Source organism: Erinaceus europaeus, chromosome 14 (genome assembly GCF_950295315.1).
Source record: "Erinaceus europaeus chromosome 14, mEriEur2.1, whole genome shotgun sequence".
Taxonomy (NCBI): domain Eukaryota; kingdom Metazoa; phylum Chordata; class Mammalia; order Eulipotyphla; family Erinaceidae; genus Erinaceus; species Erinaceus europaeus.
The window spans coordinates 29,605,776-29,622,328 of NC_080175.1; the positions used below are offsets into that span (position 1 = coordinate 29,605,776).

At 41.6% G+C, this 16,553-nt stretch overlaps 1 protein-coding gene across 1 annotated transcript in view; it reads right to left on the reverse strand.

Annotated features, from left to right (window-relative positions):
- ENTPD7 (ectonucleoside triphosphate diphosphohydrolase 7) overlaps positions 1 to 14,231 on the reverse strand; it is a 43,428-nt gene extending 29,197 nt beyond the window's left edge. Inside the window, exons 1-3 of the mRNA XM_007530259.3 lie at positions 13,989 to 14,231; positions 13,625 to 13,724; positions 11,610 to 11,792 (exon numbers count right to left, since the gene is read on the reverse strand). Of these exons, the coding sequence (XP_007530321.1) occupies positions 11,610 to 11,792; positions 13,625 to 13,632 (191 nt within the window). The 5' untranslated portion in view covers positions 13,633 to 13,724; positions 13,989 to 14,231. The remainder of the gene's footprint in view (positions 1 to 11,609; positions 11,793 to 13,624; positions 13,725 to 13,988) is intronic.
- Positions 14,232 to 16,553: the final 2,322 nt, after the last annotated feature.

Sequence of the window (16,553 nt, forward strand, 5' to 3'; positions counted from 1 at the left end):
CACCATTTAAGCCTTTTTTTTTTTTTTTAGTTTTCTTTTTGCATATTTTTAAAATTTATTTATTTTTGGATAGAGACAGAGAGAAATTGAGAGAGAAGGGGGAGATAGAGAGGAAGAGAGACAGAGAGACACCTGCAGACCTGCTTCACCGCCTGTGAAGCAATTCCCCTGCATGTGGGGAGCTGGGGTCTCGAAACGGGGTCCTAACTGGTCCTTGCGCTTTGCGCCACATGTGCTTAACCCACTGTGCCACTGCCCAACTCCCCCATTTAAACCGTTTTTTCATTAGCATTTTTTTGCCTCCAGGGTTATTATTGGGGCTCGGTGCCTACACTATAAATCCACTGCTCCTGTGGCCATTTTTTCTGATAAGACAGAGAGAAGTTGAGAGGGGAGGGGAAGATAGAGGGAGAGAAAGATAGACACCTGCAGACCTGCTTCAGCACTTGTGAAGTGACTCCCCCTGAAGGTGGGGAGCCGAGGACTCAAAGCGGGATCCTCGTGCGGGTCCTTGCACTTCAACATAAACATAATCATCATAGTTACTATGTTTATTGATGATTTGAGGCAATGACTGGATTGTTTGCCCATAGACCACTGAAATTAGATAAATAAAAAGACTCCTCTACATTTGGGCACAGTTCTGAAACTATCTGGGAGAGCAATCTACCAAGCATTAAAGAGCTTCTAGGCCAAAATTAATAATTGGTGTTTGTAGTTATAATCCATTAAATTTAGGAGAAATTGTTCTGCTTGTTAGAGAACTAAAGCAATCCTGATAACTTGTTTAGAAATTTGAATAAGCATTATTACAGGTTGAGCTAATAATTGAAGAAATGTCACAAAACTGGTGCTGCTAATGTTTTCAAATATTATACTTAGCCTCTTCTTATACAATTTAGATAATAAATTCCCAAGACTTTTTCTTAATTTTTTGTAATCTTTAAGACAGCTAAAAATAAGATATATATGGGGGGGGGAGGCAGGGGGGGGGAGAGACCTGCAGCACTATTTCAGCACTTGTAAAGCTTTTTCCCTGCAGGTGGGGTCTGGGGATTTGAACCTGGGTCCTTGCACATGGCAATGTGTACGCTCAATCAGGTGTGCCACCACTTAGTCCCAGGACCTTTACATATAATCCCTCAGTAATAGAAATAGGTTTCATGAAACCTGAAGCTAATACAATTAGGGACAGGAAACCTCTTTAAAAAAATGTTTTGGGTGGTCTGGGAGGTGGCGCAGTGGATAAAGCACTGGACTCTCAAGCATGAGGTCCCCAGTTCAATCCCTGGAAGCACACGCACCAGAATGATATCTGGTTCTTTTTACTCCTCTTTCTCATGAATGAATAAATAAAATCTTTAAAAAAATGTATTGGGGTGGGGTAGATAGTATAATGGTTATGCAAAGAGACTCTCATACCTGAGACTCCAAAGTCCCAGGTTCAATCCCTCACACCACCATAATCCAAAGCTGAGCAGCAACCAGAGGTAGTACACAGGGTGGAGGCCCCAAAACCACCAGGTTCAATACCTAGCACACAATATATCTCTCATTCTTTAAAAATCAATAAATAAATATTTAAAAATAAAGTTTTAAGGGTCTTGGGGAAAAGGGTCAGCATTAGAGCAAAAGACTTGCATGTCTAAGGCTGCAGGATAAATTTCCACCCTTCTGCATCCAAATGCCAAAGCAGTACTCTAGTGTCTTTCTCCCCCATAAAACATAAATCTTAAAGGAACCAATTAATAAAGGTTTAACAATACAAATACAGAGGTGGCCAGAGAATGGTTCAGTGCACAACGGGTATCAGCCTTACCAAGCATGAACTCCAGTTCAATCTCCAAGCCTACATGGGAGCACCACAGTTAGCACCAGGGCAAGTCCAAGTAGGGTAGAGCAATGCTCTGGGTATAGTCTCTATTAAATATAGGGGAGGGATGGGCAAGGGTTGGGAAGCAGCTCAATGTGAGGCCCTGAGTCTATTCCCAGGCACCTCCTAACAAAGGGGAATAAGGCAAATGAGGAGCCCTGAGATACAAGTATCATTAACTTTATAGTAAATCCACCTCCAGTCAGAACAATATGCAATATGGCAAGCCACAGCCTGCAGAACAATTCAGCCTGTATTTACTGGTGATTTCATGACTACCATACAGACGACAATGCTTCTTCAGAGAGAAACATAACAGGATGAGATGAAAGAGAATGGACAAGTAGTGCTAAAATTGGAAAGAAGAGTTGGGTACCTTACCTATTCTATAAGATTTTTTTTTTTAAGAGAAAAAAAAGTTTTACTCTGTGTTTTCTCTTTCTGTTGTTTCTTCAGTTCCACCTACAAATAAGATCATCCTGTACTCATCCTTCTCTTTTTGGCTTATCTCACTTAACATGATTGCTTCAAGCTCCATCCAAGTTGAGATGAAGAAGGTGAATTCAGGGACCAGGCAGTAGAGCACCTGGTTAAGTGCTCACATTATAGTGCACAAGGGCCCAGGTTCAAGCCCCTTAGGAAAGCTTTAGGAGTTGTGAAGTAGAGCAGCAGGTGTCTATCTCTCTCCCTATTTCCCTGTCCCATCTCAATTTCTGTCTCCAATAAATAAATATATATTTTTAAAAGGAGGTGAATCTGTCACTCCTAATAGCTGAGTAGTAAGTATTCCACTGTGTATATATACCACAGCTTTCTCCCTCTATCTCTCCCTCCCTTCCTCCCTTTTTTTTTCCACCAGAGCACTGAGCAGCTCTGGTTTATGGTGGTGCAGGGGATTGAACCTGGGACTTTGGAGCCGGCAGGCATGAGAGTCTTTTTGCATAACCATTTTGCTATTTACCCCTACCCTATACTACAACTTTCTTTGCCACTCATGTGTTGTTGGACACCTGGGTTGCTTCCATGTTTTGGCTATTACAGACTCTGGGCTATGAACATAGGTGGACACAGATCTCTTTGGAAGAGTGTCTGTTTCCTTGGGATATGTCCCCAGGAGAGGAATTGCCAGGCCATAGGGTAGGTCCACTTCTAGCATTCTAATAATTCTCTAGACTATGGCACCAAAGCAAAGGACTCTGGAGGAAGGCGGGGTCCTCATTCTTGATGCATGGTGGTGGAAAAGGACCAAAGTTGAGAGTGAGAGTGTTTTACCCATGTCTCAATAACTATACAGTAGTCCATTAACCACTGCCCCCCAAATACTATGTGTGTGTGTGTAATTTTTTTTTTTAAACCAGAGCACTATTCAGCTCCAGCTTATGGTGGTGCAGGGGATTGAACCTGGGACTTTGAAGCCTCAAGCATGAGAGTCTCTTTGCATAACTATTGATACTTCCCCTGTCCCATGATAATTTTTTTTTTTTAAATATATAAACTTAAAAAAAAAAAGAGGGGAGGCCTAGTGTAGTGGGTTAAACATACATGGTGTGAAGTGCAAGGATCAGCATAAGGATCCTGGTTCACACCCCTGGCTCCCCACTTGCAAGGGGTGGTTGGGGGTGTGGGGGACTTGCTTCACAAAGGGTGAAGCAGGTCTGCAAGTGTCTATCTTTCTCTCCCCCTCTCTGTCTTCCCCTCCTCTCTCGATTTCTACGTCCTATCCAACAACAATAGTAACAACAACAACAAAAATGAGAAAACTGGCTTCCAGGAGCAGTGGATTCATAGTGCAGGCACTGCTCCCCAGCGATACCTTGGAGACAAAAAAAAGAGAAAAACACACATCTGAACTTCAACATATTGCTGTAAATTATTATAGAATAGGGTCAGGCAAAATTTTCTTGGATGTGAAACAAGATTGAGTTAAGGGAAATAAGGCAGATGGTAAAAACCTGTTACATACTAGAAAGTTCACAGCCATAAAGAGTTCATTTCACCACATACTTTCCCATTCTAATCAAATTACAGAACTGAACTGGGCTTACGATAAGCCAATAAATTTGTAACATCTAGCTCTACTGGTAAAGCTGGGCAGACATCTGGGTTCAAGTTACAGAACTCTTGCAAATACTGACTGCACAAGATGTCATAGATAGCAGAGAAATAGGCAAGATTCATCTCTAGCCCAACATGACTTTTTATTTCCCATCATAGCACTCTCTCTATTTCACAGATCTTTCTCTGTCTTCCCTTTCTGAAAACCCCTTCTTTTTCTGTAGAACCAGGGCCTTTTCACATTCTATTGTTTAAACTTTAAACAACCTTAAAATCATTCTAAAAAAGACTTCTAATTGTAATAGAGTTATCAATTGTGGTAAACTTCTAACCTGCTACAAGTTTTGTTTCATAAGTAAGTGAATTGCAGCTGTCAAGTTCTCTACAGAAAAGCAGAATTCTGATGGCTGACATTCCCCATCGAGACAGACGTACAACAATTCACCCCCTGGCAATTCTTCAGTGGACATTTGCTTTGGACTTCTATCGGACTCACTGGTACACCTCAGACACTTTGCACAAAACTAGCAGCTTCCCTTATGCTGCTGGGTTTCTCAAAGACTGACTGCAGCCATGCCTTGGGACTCTAGGCCTCACCCTTCCCCCATGCTAGAAAATGCCCGTCGAGGCAAGTAAGCCCCCCAGAGGCAGGAAAATTTTTTTTAAGCTGATAAAGTTTTGCCCAGAGGCAAAAAATGACCCCCTGTTGGACTTCTCCATTGCTTGAGCTTCCCACCGGCAGGTTTGAACCTAGGTCCATGCACATGGTAACATGTACTCAAGCAGGTGCGCCACCAACCAGTCCCAGCTGCACTGTCTAATGCAGAGTCACTAAGGCCACACGTGGCCAATGAGCACAAGTATGAGTGAAACACTGATATTTTAAAATTTTTATTTAGTTTAACTTCATTTGTAGGTAATAGCTACCCTACTAGATACCACAGAATAGACACTAAGAGTTTGTTGATAACATGAATATGAACATGAATAAGTGAGTGTAAAATATATGAAATGTGGAGCTATTGGAGTATGTCTTATATAGCAAATGCAAGATATATAGTTAAGAACATATATCTAACAAAAATTATTCTCAAAAATAACCTTGCTGCCTGAGTATAGAGGGTAGGGGTTCACATCCCTGTGAGCCCAAACTATTCTAAAAATAAACAATATTTTTAAAAAAGAGAGAGAGATAGGAGTTGGCGGTAGTGCAGTCAGTGGGTTAAGCACAGGTGGTGCAAAGCACAAGGACCACTGTAAGGATCCCAGTTTGAGCCCCTGGTGCCGCACCTGCAGGGGAGTCACTTCACAAGCAGTGAAGCAGGTCTGCAGGTGTCTTATCTTTCTCTATCTGTCTTCCCCTCCTCTCTCCATTTCTCTCTGTCCTATCCAGCAACAACAACATCAATAACAACAATAACTACAGCAATAAAACAATAAGGGCAACAAAAGGGAATAAATAAATATTGAAAAAAGAAGATTTAAAAAAGAGAGCCAGAGAGAGAGGGCAGGGGTAGATAGCATAATGGTTCTGCAAAGAGACTCTCATGCCTGAGGCTCCAAAGTCCCAGGTTCAATGCCCTGCACCACCATAAGCCAGAGCTGAGCATTTCTCTGATAAAAAAGAAAAAGAAAGAAAAAGAAAAAAAAAGGGCAAAAAATATATATATATTCAAAAAAAAAAAGAAGAGCAAAAGAAGAAATGGCTCTAGATTCTATCTTTATGGATACTCCATTATTTCCTTCTTTAAAAATTTTTTTTATTTATATTTAATGAGAGGGACAGGAGGAGAGAGAAAGAACCAGAGATCCTTGAGCATTGTAATATGTATGTTCAACCAGGTGCACCAGCACCCATGGGTGCCTCTCTTACTATCTCCCTCTATATGTCCCACTTCCCTCTCAATTTCTGTCTCTATCCAACAAATATAATAATAAAATTAAGTTAAAAATTTTAAAGATATGCTGTTTCACCAAGAGCTGAAAACTCAGATTAATTTGTTTTAATATGAAAATAATTTTTTAACTACTTCCATATATATATATAGTTTGATGGGATAGACAGAAATTGAGAGGGGAGGGGTAATAGGGAGAGAAAAAGGGTGTTACTTGCAGCACTGCTTCACTGCTTGTGATGCTTTCCCCGTGCAGGTGGGGGTAGGGGGAGGGCTTAAACCCAGGTCCTTGGACATTGTTAAGATGTGAGCTCTACTACACGTGCCACCACTCAGCCCGAGTCTATCATTAATAAGTTTCCTCTCCTGCCTCACTGTCACGATGGCAGATATTGATTGTTGTCACCAGTATGTTTACATTCAATAACCACCACACCCACCACTATACCACCACTCCAATTTTCTGTTACCTGCTTTGTTCTGAAACATGCGCGAACCCATCTAAACCAGTGTATAAAATGGAAGCAAGCATACTCTAAGTGACAGCCTATCTTATCAGTAAAGTATACAAGACCTCATAGTGATAAGAGAACCTGAACTAAGTGGACTTAGTCATATCAAATTTTGTTGTTCATGGGCCTGTTCTGACTAACTTCTGACTCTTAACTTTGTTCCTGATTGTGGAGTATGTACAGTTCCTGATTCTGCACAGCTGCCCATAAACTATTATCTTGTTTGGAAATGTCTGCCTTCTAATTTGAGGATAAATTCCATGAGTTCAGGGGTCATGCTATATTCATCTTTGTACTCCGATATCTCTCACCCAGGTTATGTACACAAGCTCTCAAGTGTTTTCTTCCTAAATGATTCAAAGAGGCTGCCATGAGTGAAATTAAATAATATATGGTAATTCATAGCAATATGTGCATAACTTCTTATCAAAGGACGAGAATGCAGTGGCTTCTCAGAGCACTGTAGGATGTCAAAGCCTGGTTAAGATTCTTTTTTGTTTTAAAGTTTTTTTAAATTAATTAATTTATTCCCTTTTGTTGCCCTTGTTGCTTTATTGTTGTACTTATTATTGTTGTTGTCATTGTTGGATAGGACAGAGGGAAATGGAGAGAGGAGGGGAAGACAGGAGAGAAAGATAGACACCTGCAGACCTACTTCACTGCTTGTGAAGCGACTTCCCTGCAGGTGGGGAGCCGGAGGCTGGAACCGGGATCCTTCTACCGGTCCTTGAGCTTTGCATCACCTGTGTTTTAAGCCGATGCGCTACCGCCTGACTCCCCTGGTTAAGGTTCTTATAACAGCATAGTTTGTGTTACTTAGGACTGAAGCCAGCTTGTTTCAATTAATTCAACTTAACAAGTATATATTGGATCTTGCCACTTGGGATGCAGTGGCAGATAAGAGCCACCTAATTCTCCTACCTCCTGCTTAGCTCTCAAACTTTCTTTAAAAAAAATTATATTATCTTTATTTATTTATTGGAGATATATATAGCCAGAAATCAAGAGAGAAGAAGGGACAGAGATAGAGAAACACCTGCAACACTGCTTTTACCACTCGCAAAGCTTTCTCCCTGCAGTAGGGACCAGGGACTCAAACCCAGGTGCTTGTGCATTGCAGCATGTGCACCAACCACGTGGCCCTCTTAGCTCTCAGATCTATCACTGCTGTACCTAAGATCAGACAACCATCATCTCTCTCTCTCTAATATTTTTATTTACTTATTACTGGACAGAGGCAGAGAGAAACTGAGAGGGGGGGGGAAGACAAGAAAGGGAAAGAGACAAAGAGACACCTGCAGTCCTGCTTCACCACTAGTGAAGCTTTCCCCCTGCAGGTGGGGGCTAGGAGATTGAACCTGTGTCTTCACACACTGTAATGTGAGTGATTAACCAAGTTTGCCACCTCCTGGTTCCGCAACCATTATCTCTCTGCTAGGACATTCCAATTTGTCTCCCTACTTTCATTTTTACTCCCCCTTCAATTCATTCTCTACAATGCTGCCATAGTGAACTTTATTTAAAAAGCTATCAAGACCATATCATTCAAAGTCTTTCTTCTGTACTCAGGATAATGTCTAACTCCCCTAAAGTGGTTTAACAGGCTCAACCTGATCTTCCTCTCTATCTGTATTGCTCACCACCCATTCCTAACCATCTTCACTCTAGCAATACTAATTAACACAAAATCCAGTTAGATTCATGCTGTCTTCCAGTGGAAAACTGCAGTTAGGCCTGTCATAAATTTCTCAATAACCATTAATAAAACTCAAAGTATGAATTTGGATTTACAAAGCTAACAAGCTTCTTATGGTCAACTGTTGACAGCTGCAATCACCTAAACAAGTATTTCCTCTGCTGGAAAGGAAAAACAAAAACCAATAATAATAATACAAATGCACAGCACCACTAGGGGGTAGAAAAATTGAAAAAAAAAAAAAGCTTGAACAAAGGTCCTGAGATCTCCATGTCTTATGGCCTACAATCACCTGGCAAAATAACTGCTCAATAAATGTTTGTTGATTTAAAGGGTGAATGAATGGCTACTCTTAAACAGGAAATGAGAAATTCAAGAGCTGATAAAATAGCTTACTTGAATAGTGTGCTGCTTTGCCATGTTGACGATCCAAGTTCAAACATGGCCCCACACACAGAAGAAAGATTCAGTGCTATGATCTCATTCATTCTCTGTCTCTCTGACTTCTCTCTCTAAACAAAACAAACTAAAAGAGATTCTAGGGGAAGATATAGTTCATAAATATTAAGGGAGTAGACATATGTCCCAACTCTGACATGAAAGATTCATGGAAAGAGTTGCTAGAGGTTTCTGGGGAGAATCTTCTTCATTTTTATGAGGCATGAAATATGTTTCTCTTCTGCAGGGCAGGAGTGAGACCTGTAGCCCTGGTTGCTATTAACTACTATTTTGCAACTTTTAAGGAACCTGGTAATGTAGACAAGAGGTAGAATTTTCATCCTGACTGCCAGTGTTGATCTAGTCTCCCCTCTACTTCTGGTCTTCTAGTCATGTGATCATATATATATGTATGTCTATTTTATTTATTTATTTATTTATTTATTTATTTATTTATTTATTTATTTTTTACCAGTGCACTGCTCAACTCTGGCTTATGGTGGTGCCGGGGATTAAACCTGACACTTTGGAGCCTCAAGCATGAGAGTCTGTTTGTATAATCATTATGCTATCTAGCCCTGCCCCCAATAAACTTTCTTATTTGGTTAAGTTTTCTGGACTTCCAGTTATGTAATCCAATAAACTAACTATCTTTCTTTCTCTCTTTTTTCCAGTAAGCTTTCTTATTTGACCAGTTTCACTGAGGTTTGTATTCAAAAGCCTCCTAATATTTATCTAAGAAGCAGTAAAGTGAAAACCATATGGAAAATGATGAAGACAACATGTTCTAATTGGTATAAACATGCAAGTTGGTGTATGTCAATATGGCTAGGATGGAGACTACTAGGAAGTGAGCAGCGAACAACAGAACTAGAGAAGTAAATCAAACGAGGTCTCACATATGCATGATTTTATGGCACCAGGCCACTTTTTCATTTGGGGAGAGACCACGGCACAGGGTTTCCTTCAGTGCCAAAGCACCTCCCATCTGGCTCCAAGGCTTGAACAGGGGACGTCATGAGAAGGAAGGTGCCCTACCTAGTAAGCCACCTCTCCAGCCAATTTTTTCATATTTTTAAAATGTCCTTAAAAAATAATAATTGAGGGAGTCGGGCTGTAGCGCAGCGGGTTAAGCGCAGGTGGCGCAAAGCACAAGGACCGGCATAAGGATCTCGGTTCAAACCCCGGCTCCCTACCTGCAGGGGAGTTGCTTCACAGGCGGTGAAGCAGGTCTGCAGGTGTCTATCTTTCTTTCCTCCTCTCTGTCTTCCCCTCCTCTCTCCATTTCTCTCTGTCCTATCCAACAACGACAACAACAATAATAATTACAACAATAAAACAAGGGCAACAAAAGGGAATAAATAAATAAAATAAATATTAAAATAATAATAATAATAATAATAATAATTGAATCCCCAGTACCACCATAAGCCAGAGCTGAGCAGTGCTTTGGTAAGATAAATAAATAAATACATACATACATACATAATTGAGCTGATAGGGAAATAGTAGGTAGAACACGGGAGGTTTATCCCTCAATTTTGGAGTTCTGCTCTCATCTCTCTCTCAATAAATAAATCCTTAGTAAAAGTGAAAATAAATAAAAGATAATCAAGTTTTTTAAATGAAAATAAATAAAAGATAACTAAACTTTTAAAATGAAAATAGCAGCAATATATGGTGGAGTACATAACAAATGTAAATGCAAAGTATAAGACAATATTAGCACAAGTGTCAAGGGGAAAAGGAAAAATTAAAAGTATATTATTGTTAGGCTTTGATATTGTGCATTAAGAAACAGTATTACAGGTGGCACCTCTGCCTGAGTACACACATTCCAGTGAACAAGGATCCAGGTTCGAGGCCCCAGCTCTCACCTGCAGGGTGAAGCAGTGCTGCAAGTATCTCTTTCCTCTAATTTCTCTCTGTCCTATCTTATAAAGACATAATATTGCTTAAGGTAATATAATAAGTTAGATGTATATGGCACACTCTAAAGTAAGCACTAAAAAGAAAAAAGTTATTAATTAACAAAAGAGGGGATCATTAGCATGTACTCAATGAAAAAAGAGAAAAAACAAGAAACAGAGAACAAGAATTAAATGTAGTATATTTAAACCTAAGCATAATTTAAACATAGATATAAATGGCCTAAGTTGGGTCCAGGTAGTGGGGCACCTGGTTGAGCACACGTTACAATGCTCAAGGACCTGGGTTCAAGCCCCTGGTCCCCACCTGCAGGGGGAAGGCTTTGCAAGTGGTGAAGCAGGGCTACAAGTGATTCTCTCTCTCTCTCTCTCTCTCTCTCTCTCCCTATCATTCTCTTCCCCCTCAATTTCTGGCTGTCTCTATCAAATTAGTAAAGATTTTAAAAAATTAAGAAAAAAATAATTTAAGAAAAAAAGTGAGCATCCCAACAAAAAATGCAAACACTGTCAGATTAGATAAAAAGGAAGACTCTGCACCAAAGGAAAGAACTCTAAAGAAGAACGGAGGCAGCTGCGGGTAGGGGGTGGGCTCCTGGGTGCATGATGGGATGGTGGTTGTACCCATACATCAACAATTGTACTGTAAGTCACTAACCCCTCAATAAAATGACAGTTAAAAAGGCAAGACTCAACTAAATTTAATTACTCACAAGAAGCTCACTTACAATGTGAACATACTTAATGTTTACATATGCTTAAATAATATGCTTAAACTAAAAGAATGGAAGAATTCTACCCTGCTGGTGCTAATAAAGAAAAAGCTAAAATAAGTTAACAGCAGATTAGTAGATTTCAGAGCAAAAAGTACAATCCAGGATAAAAAGAGTCACTTATTAATGCTAAAAGGCTCAATTCTTGTAAGAGAGCATAACAATTCTAAACATTTACACATCTAGTAAGTTAGCCCACCAAAAGAAGAAAACAGAAAGATGTCTTTCATGGTTAAATTGCAGTATCAACATTCTTGAGACAAAACTGAACATTGCTAAAATGAGGCTAAGATCATCTTTCTATAAGAAACAGTATGAAATTTTACCAATACAAGTACAGTTTCCCCCAAGAGGGTCAAAGGTAGTAGTGTATTAAATAGCTTATCAAAATATTTATGACATTAAGGCCAAAGTTGATCAAAATGACCTAAAGCTGACTCACCTTTCGTATTGCTTGTCTCGTGGTAATGAAGCACCCCAATGTCGAAAGTCCATGATTAATATAAGTAAAAAGAGGCAAGAAATGAAGAAGAGTCCTAGGAAGGCTACTCGTTGGCGGAGAAATGGACTCACTGTGGGCACAGTAAAGTACCAGGAGGCTGGACAGAGGTAGGAAAAACTGATCCTGAAATGAGATGAACATTAATCAGAAAAGCCTCTAAAACCGAGTACTAAATAAAAAACTTCTTGTTTTTGTTTGTGACCAAAGCACTGCTCAGCTCTGGCTAATGGTGGTGCTAGACTAAACCTGGGACCTTAAAGCAGCAGGCATGAAAGTCTTTTTGCATGATCATTATGCCATCTCTAATGCCCTGAATAACTCTTCTAAATGGGTAAAAGACCTCCCTAAGAAAAGCAAAACTTACACCATCAGAAGTGTAAGTTTCAATTTTTAGAAAAAGGACTTATATGAAGCTCATGGTGCTTCTAACTATATAAGTCAGAAAAGCTTTGTCTCTTATTCACCCCCCACCCCTGCCCCTCCAGAGCCTGCCCTTTTGGGTGGGTAGGTGCAATTCAAAGAATTAATAACTTGTTAATGAAAAGACTGCCAGTCTTCCCGTAAAGTTTCATTAACACTGGAAAATCAGAGCAACTAGAATTAACTCCCACCAGGAATGCGGCAAAAAAACTTGACAGGCAGAAAATGTATTCAACTGATTTTTATAAGATTATTTTAATAGGCAATATATGCAAATGACTTTTAAAAAGCATATGTATTGAACTGTCAGAAGTTTTTGCATATAAAAACACAGGGAAAAAGGGGGGGAAGATAGAATAATGGTTATGTAAAGAGACTTTCATGTCAGAAACTCCAAAGTCCCAGGTTCAATCCCCTGTACCATCATAAAGCAGAGATGAGCAGTGTGCCGATAAAAAAAAAAAAAAAAAATCTGTTGCCCTAACTGCCTCTCCCTCTTAAGAGGCAACCACTGAAACACAGTTCCTAAGTATTTGTCCCAAGGACATACTATGTGTACATGGATATGTACCTGTCCTCTATGGTAATATAGTTAGTTGTGTGTTCATCTCCATTTTTTGTTATACACCACACCTGCTATTCTGTTTCTTTCCCCTACTTACCCTACTCCACAATTGTTCCATACTGATACATTTAGCCACACTAATCTTTTCTGAAAGATTCACAGTAGTATAAATGTACAAGCAAGTAGTGGTCCAGGAGGAGGCATAGATGAACTCTCAAGCATGAGGTCTTGAGTTTGGTTCCTGGTATTGCATGTGCCAGAGTGATATTCTGGTTCTATTTCCTCCCCCTTCCCATTCTTATAAATATATTTTTTAAAGAAAATCTTTAAAAAAAAATGTATGGGGGCTGGGTGGTGGTGCACCAGGTTGAACACACATATTACAATGTCCAAGGACCCAGGTTCGAACCCCCAGTCCCTACCTTCAGGGAGAAAGTTTCACGAGTGGTGAAGCAGTGTTGCAGGTGTCTCTCTGTCTCTCTCCCTCTCTATCACCCCTGCCCTCTCGGATTTCTGGCTGTCTCTATTCAATAAATAAATAAAGACGATTTTTAAAAAAATGTATGGACAAACATATTTCAATGTCAAGTTCACCTTCCATAGGGATCCAAAAGGACCTTTCTGTTTTCAAAGTTCAATGAAAAACAATTTTTTAAATTTGTTTAAGCTCTTTAAGGGGGGCCTAGCCCCACTCAAATGGAAATTTGAAGAACATTATGATCTAGCACTTTTCAGGGCTGAGTGAACACTTGCTCATCAACCTGGAGTTATAAACTGGAAACTGCTGTTGTTTCCTTCTCCCCCTACCCACACATTCCCACTCCCGTGCAATTTGTGTCTGCACCCATGTGAACAAACTGCGAATCCAAATGCAGCCCCAATGCAAGTCGCACTTGTACCAATCTCCCAGGGCGCCTCAACCGGTTTACCACTAACAGACCCCCACAGAGGAGAAGGCGTGCGGTTTTACCTAGCCATGGGTTCCCTTCAGTGGTGTCACCTCCTTTTCCTTTTGCCCTGAGCAGGTGGTCTCCTTGTCCCAGGCATCTCCTAACTCTGGAGATGGCAGTCTGGAAAGAGTAGGTAGGGTTTCAGATTTAGCTCCTGCGTGTCCCCCCCACCCCCCAAGACTAGCGCTCCACCAGAAGGCCACTGCGCCCACCCTCTTGCCCGGCTCCCACTTGAGATGCGCTCGCCCCCGTTGCAGGGGCCGCTCCGGGCTCCCTGGGAGGAGCGTTCTCAAGGGCTAGCGCGTCCCGGGTGGCGGGGGTGGGGGTCGCCGCATCCCGGCCCTGCCCCTCCGGGCCCCTCCGCCCTCCCACGCTCACACTCACCAGGTAGAGCAGCCTGCCGGCTCCCGCAGCACCTCTCTGCTCCGGGGGTAGCTTCTCCCTGCGGCTTTCAGCCCAGCCGGAAGAAGGCCCGGGTCGGTGGCGGCGCCACGTCCCCAAGGAAACCGCAGGGAGCCAATGACAGATAGGGGACCCAGGAGAAGGACCCGCCCTCCACTCCCCGGAGCCCTGGGCCAACCAGCTCCGTCGGCCGCACGTCCGTCTGCCAGGGCAGCCAATCCCCGAGAACACTCGGCCTCTAATACCCGCCCCGGGCTTCCGGAGCGTCCAATCTGGAAGAGCGTCGTGCCGCGGCTCCGCCTAGAGGGGGCGGGCGTGGGCACAAGGGTGAGCTCCGGGATGTCCCGACTCTTCGCTGTCTGCCTTACCGCCACCGCCACCGCCACCGCCGCGTGGTTAGCCCTCAGGTCGTTCATGGCTGTGCATCCCTTGCCCCTACCCTACTGCAGGTTTCGTGTCCACCAGCCCTGCCCTCCAGAATGTCTCTACTCCCGTCCTATCTCCCATCATCCCTAATAAACCTTTCAAACTGATGACCCGGGTTACCTTGTTTCATAAGGAAAGCATTAAGTCGAGAGCAATGACATCTTTTGTTCATTCATCATTCACTGAGTATTCGCTTTGTGGCAGAGCTGAGCCGCTGTGTCTCTGCTCTCCAGGACTTGACAGTAGTAAGGGACTCAGATAATACTTCCTTAATGTTGATTCTTCTATGCTTACAGCAGCCATTTCTCTTATTCCGGGAGAGAGCTGTTTGGATGAAAACCAAGCTCTGTAAATGTGGCACAAGGCCACCCACAAACCTGTTTTCTGGCCTCTTAGTCTTTGTTCATTCGGTCTACCCACGTCCAACCCTTCCTGCACCTGCTTTGAATATTCTTCGCCTCATCTTATTTTGGCCAAGTCATACTGATCCCTTAGCACTTGACTTAGGGTTTCCTCCCCTAAGAGCCTCACTTGATCTATGTGTGTGTGTGTGTGTTTTATTTCACTTAACCACATTGAACTACAATTCTTTTATTTTTTAATATTTATTTATTTCCCCCTTTTTGTTGCCCTTGTTTTTCGTTGTTGTAGTTGTTGTTAATGTCGTCGTTGTTAGACAGGACAGAGAGAAATGGAGAGAGGAGGGAAAGAGAGAGAGAGAGAGAGAAAGATAGACACCTACAGACCTGCTTCACCGCCTGTGAAGCGACTCCCCTGCAGGTGGGGAGTCAGGGGCTCAAACTGGGATCCTTACCACAGTCCTTGTGCGCTTTGTGCCACGTGCGCTTAACCCACTGTGCTACCGCCTGACTCCCAGAACTACAATTCTACTAATGTGTTTGTCCCAATAGACCGAGTCTCCTTGAGAGCAGGAACTGTTTCGGTATCCATGCTGGGCACTGTCTGGCACATAATTTACTATTAATATGTGGTAAATAGGTGAGTGAATGACTGGAAATAAATGAAAATCACCCAGATAAGATCACAAAGAGGTGACTCATTCTATTCATGCTGCAACAAAGGTAGTCAGCCACCAACACTTGGATCTGGCATAGATTCAAAGGTTTAACACTATTGTAGCACAGAGTTTGCATTTGCATACCTAGGTCCCAGGTTCAGTCCCTGGCACCTCCATAAGTAAAAGATGAATAGGGTTCTGATCTCTACATATCTCTATCTTTATCTCTTTCTCTTCATCTCTCTCTCATAAAAAATAAATAATTTCAAATGCTGACAGGAATGGAAAAGCTTAATAACAAAAGAGAACAGTTTCATTGTATGCTCGAGGTTTGAGATAGTTGAATAGAGAAGCTGGAGGAAGGCTAACTAGAAGCAAGAAGTCTTATGTGACTGATTTGGAAGGGTAGGATCAACAACAACAAGAAGCAGGGAAGCTGTCCATTATTGGTCAGTCATTACAATTCCTTTCTCCTTCAGTTCTGTTTCGATTGTTATATTTTACTCAAGATACCAGAATTCACAATAAGCGGAGCTTCTATGCCTGGAGCAAAATAAACATGGAAAAGACAGATATTTTGGAGAAAAAAAAATTTTTTTATGTTGCCTGCAATTGTGAAGTTATATATCTGAATTTTGAATAATAATGAATGTGCTTTATGAACTATACTCATTTAGAAGTATAAGATGAGGGGAGTTGGGCGGTAGCACAGTGGGTTAAGCGCAAAGCTCAAGGATTGGCGTAAGGATCCTGGTTCAAGCCCCTGGCTCCTCACCTGCGGGGGTGTCCCTTCACAAGCGGTGAAGCAGGTCTGCAGGTGTCTTTCTCTCCCTCTCTCTGTCTTCCCCTCCTCTCTCCACTTCTCTCTAACAACAATAATAACTACAACAAAAATAAAAACAAACAGGCAACAAAAGGAAAATAAATAAAAATAGTTTTTAAAAAAATAGGAAGTGAGGTAGAGGACATATGCAAAAGTTATGCAAAAGACTTTTAGGCCTGAGGCTCTGAGGCCCCTGGTTCAGTCCCCAGACCACCATAAAAAGAGCTGAGCAGTACTCTGGTATTTCTTTATCTCTATATCTCATTAAAATAAATAATAA